General features: G+C 40.6%; 1 protein-coding gene across 7 annotated transcripts in view; it reads left to right on the forward strand.

Moving 5' to 3' along the window:
• Positions 1 to 16,557, forward strand: part of LOC146343979 (uncharacterized) — a 95,113-nt gene that overhangs the window by 61,004 nt on the left and 17,552 nt on the right. For all 7 annotated transcript variants that reach the window (XR_014792111.1, XR_014792109.1, XR_014792108.1 and 4 more), the window contains exons 14-17: positions 4,925 to 4,964; positions 7,874 to 7,925; positions 9,998 to 10,109; positions 15,219 to 15,302. Coding sequence is in view for 3 of the 7 variants with exons in the window: in XM_084856315.1 (XP_084712441.1) it covers positions 4,925 to 4,964; positions 7,874 to 7,925; positions 9,998 to 10,109; positions 15,219 to 15,302 (288 nt within the window). In the remaining 4 variants the exon portion in view is untranslated. The remainder of the gene's footprint in view (positions 1 to 4,924; positions 4,965 to 7,873; positions 7,926 to 9,997; positions 10,110 to 15,218; positions 15,303 to 16,557) is intronic.

Genomic DNA, 16,557 nt, shown 5'->3' on the forward strand with positions numbered 1-16,557 from the left:
TGAAATCATTCAGTGGATTAATAGGCAGAGTAAACCTAAAAATCCAGTTGGTCCTTTACCTAGGTGCTTTTCAGATTGCATTGCGTAAACTGTAGTTCCATGATGCCTGGAGATTTTATAACCCTCACACAAGAAATAGCACCTCAAATGCTTATCAGAGTTGCTCAATAATTGATATTGGTATTTATTTATTTCTCTAATTCCCAATAGCCGAAGCTCTTTGCATGGTTGTAGCACATTCCGAAGTATTGCTGCAGGCTGCTTCAGTGGAAATTGACTTGAAAATAGTTTCAGATCAAACACATGCCTCTTAGAATGGTCTGTTAACAAGTTGTCTCAAACATCATACAGCTGGAGAATAATTATGTTTCCTTTTAAAACATAAAAAAGTTATACCTGAGGGTGGGGTGGAAAAAAACAGGAGGTAAGAAAATACTTTGCATATAGCTATATATCGGGGTGGGCAATTGTTGGAGATCTGGGGGGAGGGATTCTCGCCCCTTGGACCCTCCCCCCACCCTTTTAGGCTGCACTGGGAAGAAAAAATGAACATATTTTTTTAAAAAAACTAACTACATTTGATCCTTTTGGTTTGCAAACAAGCTACATTTGTCGGTTTTAGTACTCTGTAGCTGCGATGGAGTACCATTAGATTTATAATTTATTTGTAATTTTTTAAAACATTGGGGCATGGCAGGGGCTGCACCAGGGGCGTTGTGTGTTGCATGCAGCCTGTGAATTACATATTGCCCAGTTCTGCTACATATGCTCTTATTGATTATATATATATCTATATTTATATTTATCTTTGAACCCTAAAATTGGCTTCGAAGGCAGCTAGAATCTGTGGCGTGTGTGTGTGTGTGTGTGTGTGTGTGTGTGTGTAGAGAGAGAGAGTTACACACACTAAAAATGCAGAGCATTAAAACAGAACCAACACAAGTAAGCAGGGAAATTCAGAATAGTTTTGCAGATAAAGGAGCTGAGCCTGAAAGATAGTGGTTTGCCAAAGGCAAGATTTGGGTGAGGCAAGATTTGAACTTGGGAGTTTGCTATGCCATCTTTCAGGTTGTAACCTCTATGAAAAAGCCTATCTGATTATGAGCTTAGTTTGCCAACAGGGAAGAAGATTATTGAATGTGATTAAATAGCATTGCATCAGATTTTTTTAGGAACTTGAAATAGTATGAAACAAAAGTAGTATTATGAGATAGGTGCACAGTGAATTGGTTCAGATGCAACACTAAACCACGGTTTGGCATTTTATGAATAAAACATGGGCTTGCATGTTCCTTCCTTCTCTTGCAGGTTCCAATTCCTTCTCCTTGGGAGTTCATGAACCAGAACTTTGCTCATGTGGTTTGGCATTACATGTGAACGAGCCCAGTGTGAACACTGTTATATAAGTATCATTCAGTGCCCTGATCTGAATAGAAAAAGAAAACCAACTGTTGATCAACCTATTTCAACCTATTTATCACCTTTCATGAGCTGGAGAAATTTACTATTTTCTTTCATCCCATTATAGCAAACTTTAAGAAAAAATAGTTTCATCATTTTGTATTGTTTTATACTTGATGTAAGCTTGAGTATCTGTTTTGGAGACAACACAAGATATGGCTGTCTGGAGAATGGTGGGAGTTGTAGGGCTTTTTTCTGTCTGAACATGCATAGGATTGTGCCCTTAATTAAACTTGTAAATTAAGGTTCTTTTCAGGAAACACAAAATTGTAATAACCCATTGCTTGGTCACCTCAAAGTAGCTTCACTATAACTACACAATCATTATTTGATGTATCCTAAGCACATTTTCCACTCCCCTGCCCCTATAATTGCTATCCACTAAGAATGACCAAGCAGCAATGTATTAAATGACTCAGAATACTCTACCTCCCAACCTCCCATTATTAATGGAAAGGACTTTCTTTGATATTTCTTACTGTCTTATTCAAATAGCTACAGCAAAACTGATGGACAAATTTTCAATGGTGTCAGGAACATTAATATTTTATAGTCTTAATAAATGCTCAGTTTCATAGTTATAATTTTTTTCCTAGCTGCAAAACTGATGTGCTGACCCTTATTTCACATCTAATTGACCGGAGGTTGACACCACAGTGACAGCTGGTTAAAGCAGCTTGAGATTTTAAAGTGCCTGAGTTTATGTAAATATTATGACTGATGACAAGTGTGTTGGAAGTTACTTCAAGAAATGTCCTAGGTTTAATAGATTAACTTGACCAGTCCCCATTTATGTTTGAATACATAATCCTAAAAGATATCTCTTTGGGTTGAGAGGAAATGCATAGAGCAATTATAATTGACCTCTGTAAGCAAAGTCATTTGTATGTAGTGTGCAATATTATAATGATTTTAGAACATTTGATTTTAAAATTTTGAAAAGTTCATGCTGGTAATAAGTGCTGTGGCTGGAGCCAGATGTGCTAGAGGAGCAAAGAATATTCTTATAGGTCAGGCCTCCAAATTCTTAAAGACCACACATCTTCTGGTCCCCCATTCTCATGGCCGCAACCCTAATCACTAACCTCCATCTTATCAGCAAACTCCCACCATCCATGCTTCCCAGCCCAGAAACTCCATTCCCCACTCATCAGCCAACTTTCCACCGTCACCTCTTTCACCCATCTGGACTTTCCGGGGCATAGGGATTTGCTATATTCATTGAGAAAAAAGTGGTAGCTCCTGGCAAGCAGGAGCTATTCACTTGCCCACTCACTCAGAAGTGCCCATCTCCTGACCTCAAGGCATCAGTTTTTGCTGTTTTCACTCACTAAAAAAAAAAGAAAACTGCTTACTGGAAAGCTGTTAATATGGTAGAAAAAATCTAGGCACTGAAGGTTCTACGTTTCCCCCTGCAGTTAAGACTAAGTCTTATGATACTGTGATACATATTTTAGAAGAGTTGATTGTTTGACTTCCCTATGTTTCAGGTCTGCTTTTTATTCTCTTGATTTTCCCTGAAAAAGGCTGTGTTCCTTCATACATGGCATTATTTATAAGCACCTATGTTCCTATTGAGTTATTTGCAGCTGTTAGGGTAGAAAGCAAAAGAAGGACATTTAAAAACCTGTATGTGTATTCCAGTTTCTAACCTGTGTAAGTTTTGTACTCACATTGCAGTAAAAAAGAAAAAGGAGAGTCACCTGTGAAAAAGTCCTATATTAGTTCAGCTTCTAAGTTAATGTGTTTCATATCCATAAAATTAAGCTCTTGCAAAAGACATCATCAGTATTTCTTAACGGCAGGGCACACTCAAGCTGCTAGAATGTCTCACAGTCTCCCATCATTTCCTTGTTTCCATGAGGCTTATGTTTCAGGTCTTCTGTTAGAAGGATAGCCATGCTGTTTCCTTTAGGCTTTCCTGCTGTTGTTGTTGTTCAGCCGTTCAGTCGTGTCCGACTCTTCGTGACCCCATGGACCATAGCACGCCAGGCCTTCCTGTCCTGCACTCTCTCCCGGAGCGTGCTCAAGTTCATATTCATTGCATCCGTGATGCTATCTAGCCATCTCATCCTCTGCCGTCCCCTTCTCCTTTTGCCTTCAGTCTTTCCCAGCATCAGGGTCTTTTCCAGGGAGTTTTCCCTTCGCATTAGGTGGCCAAAATATTGGAGCTTCAGCTTCATTATCTGTCCTTCCAATGAGCACTCAGGGTTGATTTCCTTTAGGATGGACTGATTTGACCTCCTTGCAGTCCAGGGGACTCGTAAGAGTCTTCTCCAGCACCACAGTTCGAAAGCATCAATTCTTCGGCGCTCAGCCTTCCTTACAGTCCAGCTCTCACAGCCATACATTACTACTGGGAAAACCATAGCTTTGATTAGACGGACCTTTGTCGGCAAGGTGATGTCTCTGCTTCTTACTATGCTGTCTAGGTTGGCCATAGCTTTCCTCCCAAGGAGCAAGCGTCTTTTAATTTCATGGCTACAGTCACCGTCTGCGGTGATCTTGGAGCCCAAGAAAGTAAAATCTGTCACTGCTTCCATTTTTTCCCCTTCTATATGCCAGGAAGTGATAGGGCCAGATGACATGATCTTCGTTTTTTTAATGTTGAGTTTCAAACCAGCTTTTGCACTCTCCTCTTTCACCCTCAACAAGAGGCTCTTGAGATCCTCTTCGCTTTCTGCCATTAGGGTGGTATCGTCTGCATATCGGAGGTTGTTGATAATTCTCCCGGCAATCTTAATTCCGACCACTGATTCATCCAACCCGGCATTTCTCATGATGTACTCTGCATATAAGTTAAATAAGCAGGGTGACAATATGCAGCCTTGTCGTACTCCTTTCCCAATTTTGAACCAATCGGTTGTTCCATGTCTGGTTCTTACTGTTGCTTCTTGACCCTCGTACAGGTTTCTCAGGAGACAGGTAAGGTGGTCTGGTACTCCCATCACTTTAAGAATTTGCCACAGTTTGTTGTGATCCACACAATCAAAGGCTTTAGCGTAGTCAATGAAGCAGAAATTGACGTTTTTCTGGAATTCTCTTGCTTTCTCCATGATGCAGCGAATGTTGGCGATTTGATCTCTAGTTCCTCTGCCTCTTCGAAACCCAGCTTGTACTTCCGGTAGTTCTCGGTTCGCATACTGCTGAAGCCTAGCTTGTAGGATTTTGAGCATCACCTTGCTGGCATGTGAAATGAGCGCAATTGTGCGGTAGTTTGAACACTGAATAATGTTTCTCTCTCACAGTTTTTATCCTACAAAACAAACTTCTTCATAATAAGACAAAGACATCTTATGAATTAAAATGATTTTAGATATCTTATGTTTGGGGAAATGCCATTATTCAATTTTAGTTTATTGGAGAAGCATGATGTTAATTTGGAGTATACTGAAATCTGAACATAGAAAAATATTCACCCTAATTTTTTGTGAACGTTTACTCTTTCTCTCTTCATTTTTAGCACCTGGTCTCACTGGAATTGTTGGAGGACGCCCCAAAGTGTAAGTTTTTAGAAAGGGGATTATAACAATTTTTACTCTCTTTTTTATATTCAGAGGATTTTCTGCATCTTTTACAGAGCAGTTCTAACTCCTAGTTCTGGCTGGGTGTGTGTGGTTAGGATGGGGAGGATGTGCCTTTTTGCCAGTGAACTCTGCTGGGGAGGAGCAAACTGAGCCTTTTGCTCTGTTGTGGGCTGCAAGGCTTCCTTTCAGCTATATTTGGAAGCAAGCTGCAGCAAGCTCAGGAAGCAATGTCGCTGTCTTCCCATAACATCATCCTTCCCCTCCTCCTCATTCCTCATTGCCAGTTTGGGTCACTACCCCTTTCCAGGGTGTGCAGCCAATCCAGCCTGACCCTGCTATGTTATGCAGTTGCAGCACACTGGAGTAGGAGCATGCAGTAGGCGTTGAGGAGTTGAAACCAGCCACCAGGCCTGCAAACCTGCCTGCTCCACATCATATGTGGCAGAAGAACACAAAAGCGTTCAAGATGGTGGCAAGAAGAGAGAAACCTCTGAAAATTGGGGGAGGGGCAGAATAAAACAAATGTGTTTGGCTGTTTGTGGTGATGGAGTGGGAGGGAGACGTTGGCAAAAGATAAAATTGTGGAAGTTCAGTCCAGTGCACCCAACAATGGCTCAAGAAAACTCTGGAGCCCCCCACCCTCAATGCAAGCAAAGATGCATCAAGATGTATCACTGAACAAGCACCATAGTGGTGGTGGGGAAGTGTTGTGGCATCTTAAAAACAGACTGCACAAACATATGCATGTCTACTCAGGACAAAGTCCAGCTGAGTCCAGTGGGCCTTATTCTCAGCTAAGTGCATATACAGAGCTGCAGCCTTATTGTGGCAGAAGCTTTTTGTTTGTTCGCAAGGATTCCCAGCCTAGGATAAGAGGAGTTTTCTGCTGTTGTTCTTGCTTACGGGAAGGAAAAAGAAAGACATAATGCTTCCAGATAGAGGGCTCCTGTTCCTACCAATCAAAAAGCATTGTGCAACTCTTCCATCTTTTCCTCCTGGATGGATTATTTTCTGGAAAGAAAATGGCATAAGAAGCAGTGGGAAAACACGGAAGGGTTACAAATCAATATTGTTGATTACACAATAAAAGCCTCATTTGAAAGCACACACACACTAGAAGCATTTCTGGAGTGGGAAGGAGAAGTGCCAGGAAAGCAGGGCTTACACACACGCACACAGGCACACATACACAGACACAATGCAAGGAGGAGTGGTTGCTTCTCTGCAACGATTAAGTTTCCATGGTTCCTCTACAGCACATACATATAACTTAACTCTGTCTCCCCCACTTTCATTTCTTTCAATTTTATCATCCAAATTAGCTAGACTGGCAAGATTGAAATCTTTTGGAATTTAGGGTTGTTCTTCCCACCTTCCTTTTTCGTGGCTATGTGCACACTGTCCCAGTAGTCTGGCACACACAAAGTATCCGCCTGCTGTCATTGGACACCCCTTATTGTGGCAGAACTTTCTGTTTGTTTACAAGGATTTCCAGGCTAGCATGAGAGGCATTTTCTGCTACTTGCTTAAGGGAAGGAACAAGAAAGACATAATGCTTCCAGATGGAGGGCTCCTATTGCTACTCATAAAAAAGCATTTGCAGCTCTTCCATCTTTTCTTCCTGAATGGATTCAGCAGAAAATTGGTGAGCCTCAGGGTCTGCTCTCCAACTAAGGTCTTCAGAAAAGCCTTCCAGTTGTCTGGAGGTTAGTTGCACTGGGGAGCTATTGTGTGTGTGAGAGTAAGAGAAGTTATGCACAGTACTATGTATCTGTACTAACACGGTAAGTTCCACTGAATTCAGTGGGTCTTACTACCTAGGTAAATGTGCATACAATTGCAGAAAGAAGGGGAGATGGAAAGAAGGAAGAAGAGAAGAACAGGTCAAGGAACTGCAAAAATAAGAGTTCCAGGATGCTGCTGAGATTTTATCACATTTAATAGATACAACAATATGTGAATTAAGATTAGTGCCTATAAGCATGTACAGAGTGCCTCCCTTCACTCCTGAGCAACTGAAATTGAATCTCACACAAGTAATGCCATGAACAACAACACTGAATGAGCCAACCTTCCTAAGGAGAGATGTATGTACATAATTGTAGATGTTGACTTTATATTTTAATTTTATTTCAAAAATATCAAGGTGACCAAATGTGGTGATGGTGGGTACTTTAGCATATTGGGATTGTAGCAGTACTTGTAAAGCATGAAATGTTGGTCTAGGGAGAAAAATGCTAATAAATGTGCGCTTTGCAACTGAAATAACACAAGACTATCAAAACGGTGGTAGTGGCGGTGGCTGTAAAACCATTAGGTCTAGAGTCTAAAATTACGTAGTTTAACCACTCGGCAGAAGAACTGTAAAACTTCAGTGGGACCCCAGAAATGGAGTAGGAGAGCACTGGCTGGTAGCAAGCAGCAAATTACTGAGACATATTTCTGAGCCCTTTTCATGGACATTGCTGCTAGGAAAATAGGGCCTGTTATATGGCTTGATATTGCAGTCCTTCACAATCCACACTACTTGGCAACCCTGCAAAACCAGGGAGAGTCCCAAAGGCATTTCTCACCCAGGGTGCTTTTTGTCTTATGGCTGTCCTTGCCCCATGGCTTCCAGTGATGGTGGGGAATTTAAAATAAAGGTATTTTCTGGGCTGAACATTTCTAAGGAATTACTGTATTATCCAGTCATAACAAAGTCCTCAGAAGCACATTACCCAGAAATATTGTGTAGTTTTAAATCCCCTAATACTGTTCTCAATGCCTAAGCATCATAACTGGCTTTGTGATGCATAGAGGGACTATAAAAAAGCCTCCTGAAAGGCATTTTCTGAAATTTATTTTTAATTTGCTTGTATTCTTTCCTGTGGCTTCTTTTCTAGATCTCCAGTTCTAAAACCACTGTTCTTCCTTTATCCAAAAAAGAATGTCAAGGTAGGAGCTACTGTCTAAGCAGCAATTGTGAAAACACTCGCAGTACGATCCTTTCCCCTCTTTGTAGCTGTTGCAGCAGAATGAAAATGTGTAGTCAGTTCTCAACAGCCACTAAAATATCCTGTGTAAGGCTCAAGTGGTAGATCTGGAACCTCTGTCCTGCTTGCCTAAATGTCATGAGAAATATCTTGCTACATATTGCTACTTGTGCAAGCAATTGATGCTCAGAGGCTGCTCTGCAGACCTAAGAATGGGAAGCATGAGGCCACTGGTGGCTGTACTGCTGTCTGTCTCCCCTCTGCCCCAAATAGCCCCTCCATGGTGCTCCAGGGGCTTCTGCAGAGTGCCAAAAGAACAGCCATGTTCTTAATAATAAATTATAGCAGTTACAGGATTCAGAGTGTATCCTGATATTAAGCAAGGCTGAAATAAATACATAGGGGATTGCTTGTTTGAAAACACCCGTTTATTTAAAAAAAAATCCAGGGAGCTGGCTCAGGTAGAACTTAGCTAGCTTTACATAAGCTGGGAGAATTTAACATGAAGACATACTCAAAGCATGGCCACATGTGAATTCCCCCCTTGATCCCCCTCACATGAATTTAGAAGTGGTGCAGACAGTCCCATTTCCTCTGCTTAATGTTTAAAACGGCTTTCGGTAGTTCTAAAAATGTGTGCTTTTGAACTTACTGTTTCAGAATCTGACCAAGAGTAAAACCTGTTGCATAAGATTTCCTCTCCCAGCCCATTCCCTGCCACCCAAAGACTTGAATATTTGATACAAAGATTGTATTATTTGGTTTGCAGTACAGCTTTGATCCGTTCTAGTGATGAATAAGGATCAGTGGTGCTTTCCTTCAGCTTTTATGTAATTTACTAAGTTCAGAACAGAGTTTGTGCAGTTTAATAGCTTTACAAGTTAGAAACCATTTGCTTTTCAAATACATTATAGATGGTTACCTTCTGTATGGGGTGGGGGAACTGAAAACATTTCCCAAATTGAATATTTAAAAATTTATTAAAACTAAGGACAGTATGTATTGTCTTGAATTCTGCTAACCCATGCTCAGTAACTGGGGTATGCATGAGGAAGGCTTGCTTGTTTCTCACTCTCCTAAATAGACTTTCATTTTTAATCTTTCACAACTTCTGTCCTGGCATCTAAGTAGTATTAGAACATCACGGTGTCCTATGGTGTGTTTTTTTTATTGTTACAAAAAGCAAAAATGGGAAAAACACCATGACATGATTGGCTAGCCGCGGTGGCTTAGTGGTTAAGACGCTGAACTGCAGACTGGAAGGTCGGCAGGTCAGCAGTTCGAGACCCGAGTGCTGCATGACGGAGTGAGCTCCCGTCTTCAGTCCTAGCTCCTGCCAACCTAGCAGTTTGAAAGCAAGAAATTGCAAGTAGATAAATAGGTACCGCCTTGGCCACATTCCGTGCACCTCGGTGTTCAGTCATGCCGGCCACATGACCACGGAAGAGTCTTCGGACAGCGCTGGCTCTTCGGCTTAGAAACGGGGATGAGCACCGCACCCTAGAGTCGGACACGACTGGTTGGGGACACCTTTACCTTTTACCTTTTAATCATGTGTCAACACAGATTTCACAAAAAACAATGGAAGCTAGAGGTTATGTAGGAGAACTGAGCACAAACTGGTTTGCCAGTTTTATGTAAAACACAAAGGCAGCTATGTTGGGCATAAGAAAAATGTCGAAATCCATATGGTGTAATACATTTATTAGGGTACCTCAAAGATCACAAAAGATGTTCAAGCTTTCAAGTTCTCTTTGTCAGGCAAGATGCTATCAAAAAGCAGGTGGGCCGTGGGAATAGGAGGAGGGGAAAAATGCATGTTGTGGTCAGGATGTCTGCATTGTCTTAAGAGGATTTTAAGGAGGAGGAGGATTTGCAAACATTCAGATTGGGGACCTGCCAGGTGATGTGATGGTTTCAGGATTCAACATGGCTTTTGATTTTATATGTCTGGCATTAGATTAAGATTTGTCTGTGTAATGATTTAAATCAGGATATGGATATGTATGTATGTATATAATATTTTTTTTTCAGATTGACATATCTATGAATGGGCAACATGTTGAAACATTTGTGGATGATCTTTCATTCACTTCCGATATAGCTGTTTCACGTGAGGAGCCCCAGAATCAAGAAGAGTTAAAAGGTACTATTGTTTACCACCGAAATTTCCCCATAGGTAGAATTTTTATACGTGTGAAATATATTTTTCTTGTTTGTTCTATGTAGAATGCAGTAAGGTATTGCTGGCAAATGGTGGCATATATCACATTAGAAGATGAGCGACTCTATATGAACCCCTGATGTTGTGGATGGCATTATTAGATCTTGTAATAGTGTTTCCAGAGTAGATATGGGGACAGAGTCATCTTCCAATGTGATATATATCATCTTTTGTGAGCAGTGCCCTACTGCATTCCACATAGGACAAATAGCCCGTCTCTATGCAAAATAATAAATAGTCACAAATCAGGAATGGCAGTATTCAGAAACATGTAGGGGGAGCATTTCAACCTCCCAGGACACATTTGTCAATGACCTTAAGGAAGCCATTCTTGAACAAAGGTTATTTCAAAGACAGATATCAACACAAAATTGTTGAAGTACAATTAATCAAAAGACTCAACTGTATTTCCTGTGGTTTGATTAAGAACAAAGGAATTTTTAAAATCACACTATGTATGTTAATCAGCTCACCATTGTAATGAAGTTTGTGTTATCATCCAACAAGGTTTTGTGAATGGCAACTGTTAAGGTAATCATTACTATCTACTTTTATTATTTCCGTTCCCTCTGACAACATAGTTTACATCTCCCATCCTCACCCCCAGCATATGTATATAAATCTATCAATGTGAGGTTAACACTTCATGCATCTGATGAAGTGGACAGTGTCCACGAAAGTTTACTCCAGAATAAATGTGTTAGTCTTTAAGATGCCACAACACTTCTTGATAGTTTTCTTAGCAATTCTCCTAATCAGGTGCAATCACAGGTTGTAAATCAGGTTTTTGTTAAATAAAGGAGAATATTTAAAAACTGCACATTAGCAAATAACCAAATCTTCTCTAAGGCCTCACTGAAAAAAATAAAAGTTGTTCATGATTACAATTGTACATGGGATGAGGCCTGAGACATAATCTGCAGAATTATCTAATGCTATAGCCACATGCTGCAGATTGGGGGAGTTACTATTATAATAGGATAAGCAATTATTTAGGCACATTGTACATGGGATGAGGCCTGAGACATAATCTGCAGAATTATCTAATGCTATAGCCACATGCTGCAGATTGGTGGAATTACTATTATAATAGGATAAGCAATTATTTAGGCACATATTAGATTGCATGCCAGAGTTTTTGCCTTACTCAGTTTATTTTAGAGCTTCAAATTATTTAATTGCTAAAGAACAGATTAAGCAAGTCATATAATCAAATGATTGTTTTGTGACTAGGCTGTAACAATGTCAGAAATGATTGCATCTGAAGGTTTGTCTTGGATAGTTCTCAATTCTCAGTAGTAAATTTCAAAATTTACTGGTAAAGGATGGGAAATAGAGTGCTTCACTAAGACTGGGAAAATCCAGGTTCAAATTCCAACCTTTTTGGGTTGGTAGGCACATTTGGAATTTTGAGAGTGTGTTCTGTGCACTCTCACAAAAAGGCTACTATGAAAGGGTTTGCCCATTCATAAAATAGCTGCCATGGTGAACGTTGTTGTTCAGTCGTTAAGTCGTGTCTGACTCTTTGTGACCCCATGGACCATAGCACGCCAGGCCTTCTTGTCCTCCGCTCTCTCCCAGAGTCACAAAACACTCATTTCCCAGAAGGCAAACTGGTGAGACTAAAAGAAAAGTAACTTGCCTAAAAATCGAAGGCGTTGGGGTCTGAGTTCTAAAATACAAAATCACTCTTTTGAACCCAAATAAAGATGGCACTGAGGGGCAGCACTTTACTTTGCAATATGCGTGCTGCCCTCCCAGTTAAAAACAAAATTAATTTTAAGAAATAAAATTCAGGAGGGGCAGGGAGCCTGGTAGATGCCAAGAGAGGTGCCCAAGGGCAACAAACCCTCACAGGGTTGTTGTGAGGATAAAATGAGTTGGTAAAAACTTTTTAAGCCACCCTGACTTCCTTTGAGGAAGAAAATAAGTATAAGGCATTTATTTGACTTTTAGAATCACCGTTAAATGTCAGAATGTTCTGATATTTCCATTGGTGTCCTAAATGTTAAGAACTACTGTTAAATGTCAATATTTACCATGTTTAATACATTGACCGTAACAGGAACATTATGAAGTGCAGAGTAGTAGCATTGTATCAGAATTTTATTCACAGGATTTTTTTCAGCTTATATGAGAGAAGGCTTTGTTTCCCCTCACATTTCCCATTTATTTGGAGAAATTTGTCAGCAGTGCATATGTAACATGGCCAAACAGGTCATGTTACATGTGCACTGATGATAAATTTCTCCAAATAGATGGGAGATGTGAGGGGAAACAAATGTATTTACTTATTTAATACATTTATATCTCTCTTTTCCTCAAGGCAGCATATGTGGTTCTTTTATTCTCACAACAAGTCTCTGAGGTAGGTTAGAATGAGTGATAGTGACGGCTCAGCATCGCCCAGTGAAATTTGTGACTGACTCTGGATATGAACGTGGGTCTTCCCAGTCCTAATAAAACACTCTTAATCACTCCACAATACTGTCTTAGTACTGCTTCTGATGCTACCTGGATATAATTTGAGTTTAGAATTCCTGGTTTCCAAGAGAGTCAAGATGTTTGCAATATTATGAAATGTGTAGCCATTCATCGAATTAAAAAAAATAATCTATGAAGATTTCACCTAATGCCACCAAGCTACTTCCAAATATGCTACTATTATGTAGTAATAGGATATGAGTTTGTGTGTATTTCTCTATAGTTACTGAGATGTAGTTGGTTTTAATTTTACCATTTTAGTTTTACCCCACCCCAACACATAGGATTGCTCTGCCAGAAATCATGCACATAGACATCAGGGAATTACTCCCTAAGTTTCACAGTGATGGCAACATGGCCACATTTGCTGATGACACTAGATTATGTAGGGAGGTTAAAACAAAAAGGGAGAGCAAAGAGCTCCAGAAAGACTTCTTCAAACTGGGGGAATGGGCATTAAAATGTAAACAAGGCAAAAATCCTAACTTCACATAGGGCTTCTCTACACCAGGCTTTTTATCCCACAACTTTACCAGGGCTTCTGCTTCCAGATTCTTTGCGGGATTAAGCTCAGCCCTTTAAACGCACTTGCCCTTTTCCCCCAGGGATTTCCTCTATCTGCAATTTCTATATGTTTCATTATACAGCCACTAGATGGTGCTGTAGTATAGCTGCTGGAATTGCAACTCCATCATAGGGATGTTGGAGGAATCCATTTTGGGGGTGGAATTCAGTGGGTTTTTGCCACATCGGCCCACCAGATGCCAGCTTGCAAATCCCTGAGCTTGCCTGACTCGGCATGCAAGGAGTCGGGCAAGCTCGCAGTTCCCCACTTTTTTGCAAGCTGTCATTTTGCGCAAAATCACAGGTATAGCCATTTAAGGAAATCGTGATTTGTGCAAAATCACAGCCATAAATAGCATAATTTGCCTGCAACTTTGTGCATGTTGTGCTATTTATGGCCATGATTTTGTCCAAATCGTGATTTCCATAAATAGTTATACCCACGTTTTTGTGCAAAATGGTAGCTTGCAAAAAAGTGGGAAACCGCGAGCTCTCGCTGAGCTCCTGCGGACAGTTTGGTGGCTTGTGCATGCACCCACCAGGGTTGGGCAAGCGGCGGAAATCCAGCAAGCAGCGCCTAAACAGGGCACGGGGAAGTTTGCCCATTGCCACTCAGTTATTACACGTTGAGATTCAAATTGACATTTTTAAATAGCTCATTATCCCTGTTACAAATAAAGCCGCAGAAAGGTCACAAAGCACTTTCTTTGTGAGAGACACCAGAGGTTGATGACGTCATGTAAAGTACCTGCAAACTTCCGTGAGTAACCAATCTCGATCACAGGATAGAAGCCTCATGTAGAGATGTCTATATATAGCATTGTGGTTTGTGCTGGCAATGGCTGACCAGGAAAGGGATGATGGGATAGCTCAATGAAAACATCAGTCGATTGTGTGGCTGCTGTGAAAAAGGAAAGTTCCATGTTGGGGATCATTAGGAAATGAACTGAAATAAAACTGCCAGAAATCTTAACGCCTTTATTCTATGACGCAACTACACTTGAAATAACTGTATAGTTCAGGTCACCACACCTCAAAAAGGTTCTTGTAGAGCTGGAAAAGGTGCATAAAAGTGCAACCAACATGATCCAAGGAGCTGGAGCAGTTCTGCTTTGAGGAAAGGTTACAAGGTTTAGGGCTTTTTTAGCTTAAAAGAAGATTAGTAAGACGGGACTTGATAGAAGTGTATAAGATTTTGCACGATTTTGGAGAAGGACAAGGCTTTCTCCCTCTCATAATATTAGAAGCCAGGGTCATCCAATGACGCTGAGTGGTGGGAGATTTACGACAGGCAAAATTAAGTACTTCTTTATGCAGAGTAAAGTTAAACTATGGAATTTTCTACCACAAGGTATGATGGCCACCAATTTGGACAGCTTTATAGGGGGATTAGACTAATTCATGGAGGAGAAGGCTATCAATGGCTACTAGTCCTGATGGCTGTATATTACCTCCAGTATCAGAGGTGGTATGGCTCTGAACATCATGAGCAAGAGGTTGCTGTTGTGCTCATACCTTGCTTTGGCGTTCCTGTGGGCATCTAGTTGGCCACTATAGAAGCAGAATGCTGGGCTAAATAGGGCTTCAGTCTGACCCAGCACGGCTCTTCTTAGAGAACATGAATGATTCGCACCTTCTGTGTCCCTGTTTTCAAGCCTCCTCATAAAGTACAAGTTGTGCATAACTCCCATGAGGATGTGCATTCTGTGCCTATATCAGGAGGACATGTACATCGCCCATTCAATCTAGACCTGGAAACATGGGAACAGGAAGCATAAGTCACTTATATTTCCTCTCTTTCCACTCCTGTGTAATATCCAAAATGGTTCTGAGAGGGAAGCTGTATTTCCTGCAGAATTAAAAATATATACATGAGGGATGAGTCAAGATTACAAACAGCAACACGCTTAAATATAATCCCAAAAGACCAACTTTTCTGTTGCAGGTGGGAAAGCAGTAATTTGTTTCATTCTGTACATATAGATCTACCAAGTGGTCCCCATTCATATCGTCTGGAAGATCTTGCGTATACCAGGAGCGGGGACAAAGGCAACACAGCAAACATAGGTATTCTTTAATTATCCTTTTAAAATATGACATCTGTGGATTATTTTAAAATAAACAGAATTGTCACATCACATTGAGAACATACTTAACCCTCTTACCCTTTTGCAATCATAATTGACCCCGAAGGTGTGTAACAAACACTTCATTCTCCACGTAGTCTTTCACAATGAAGGGACTGGTAGTTTGATGTTGTTTCAACCTCTTCATCCCTCTGTGTGTGTGTGTGTGTGTGTGTGTTTAAATTTGAAGGATTCATTAAAATAACATTGGGGCAGTTAGACCCAAATTAAAGTGAATTGGGGAGAGTGGGGATGGAATGTTTGCATGTCTACTAACATGATGACTATTCTCATGTAACTATACAGAATCTATTTTATACTGCTTCAGCGGGTAAGATCAGGAGGTGTTACTCATTCAGTATTGGTTTTTTATTCAGGTTTCTAGATTTTGAGTAGAAGGAAAAGAGGAATATATACATATGCATCTATAAAAACATATGAAACTGTCTCTATATTAAGTCATACCATTGGTCCATCTAGCCCTGAGTAAGACATTGGGAGCTTATAAGACACTGGAGGTCATTACAGACCCCAGGTACCTAGGAACATAGGATACATAGGAGGCTGCGTGGTACTGAGTAAGACCACTGGTCCATCTAGCCCAGTGTTATCAACACTGACTTGCAGTGGCTGTCCAGGGTTTTAGGCAGGGGTCTTTCCCAGCCCTACCTGGAAATGGTGGGGATTGAACCTGGGACCTGCTGCATGCAAAGCATATTCTCTGCCACTAAGCTACAGCCCCTTGCATATTATCTCTGTATAGCTGCATCCTGTACTTAATGTAAAATGCAATTTCACATGTTTACATTAACTTTAATTACTGTCAAATACTTCTCATTCTTTTAAAATATGACTCAGTGGGCCTCTGTTTGATTAGTAAAGTGAAATGCTTTTTACAAGCATAAGGGGCAATAAATGGTTAGTAATTTATCTTGTAGGGTGTTTGGCTGAGACAGTAGTTTATATTACTTGTTGTATGGGTCCAAGCAACCAATACTGAGCTGGGTCAGATAGTTTGATGCTATAAAAATGAGCTTCAAGAAGCCTCAGGCTTGTGCCTTCCTCCACTCCTCCTCTTGTGTGCAGAGGTTACCTCCTTTTTTTCCTGGTTTGAGACACATCATAATTTGCCATTTCATCCAGACTGGCAAACTGTGGGTTGCTGTTGCCCTCCAAGTCAGGATTGGAAACAGTTA

The sequence above is a fragment of the Heloderma suspectum genome, chromosome 5 (genome assembly GCF_057233095.1).
Source record: "Heloderma suspectum isolate Gila_16-S chromosome 5, 16-S_ref, whole genome shotgun sequence".
In the NCBI taxonomy this organism is placed as follows: Eukaryota; Metazoa; Chordata; class Lepidosauria; order Squamata; family Helodermatidae; genus Heloderma; species Heloderma suspectum.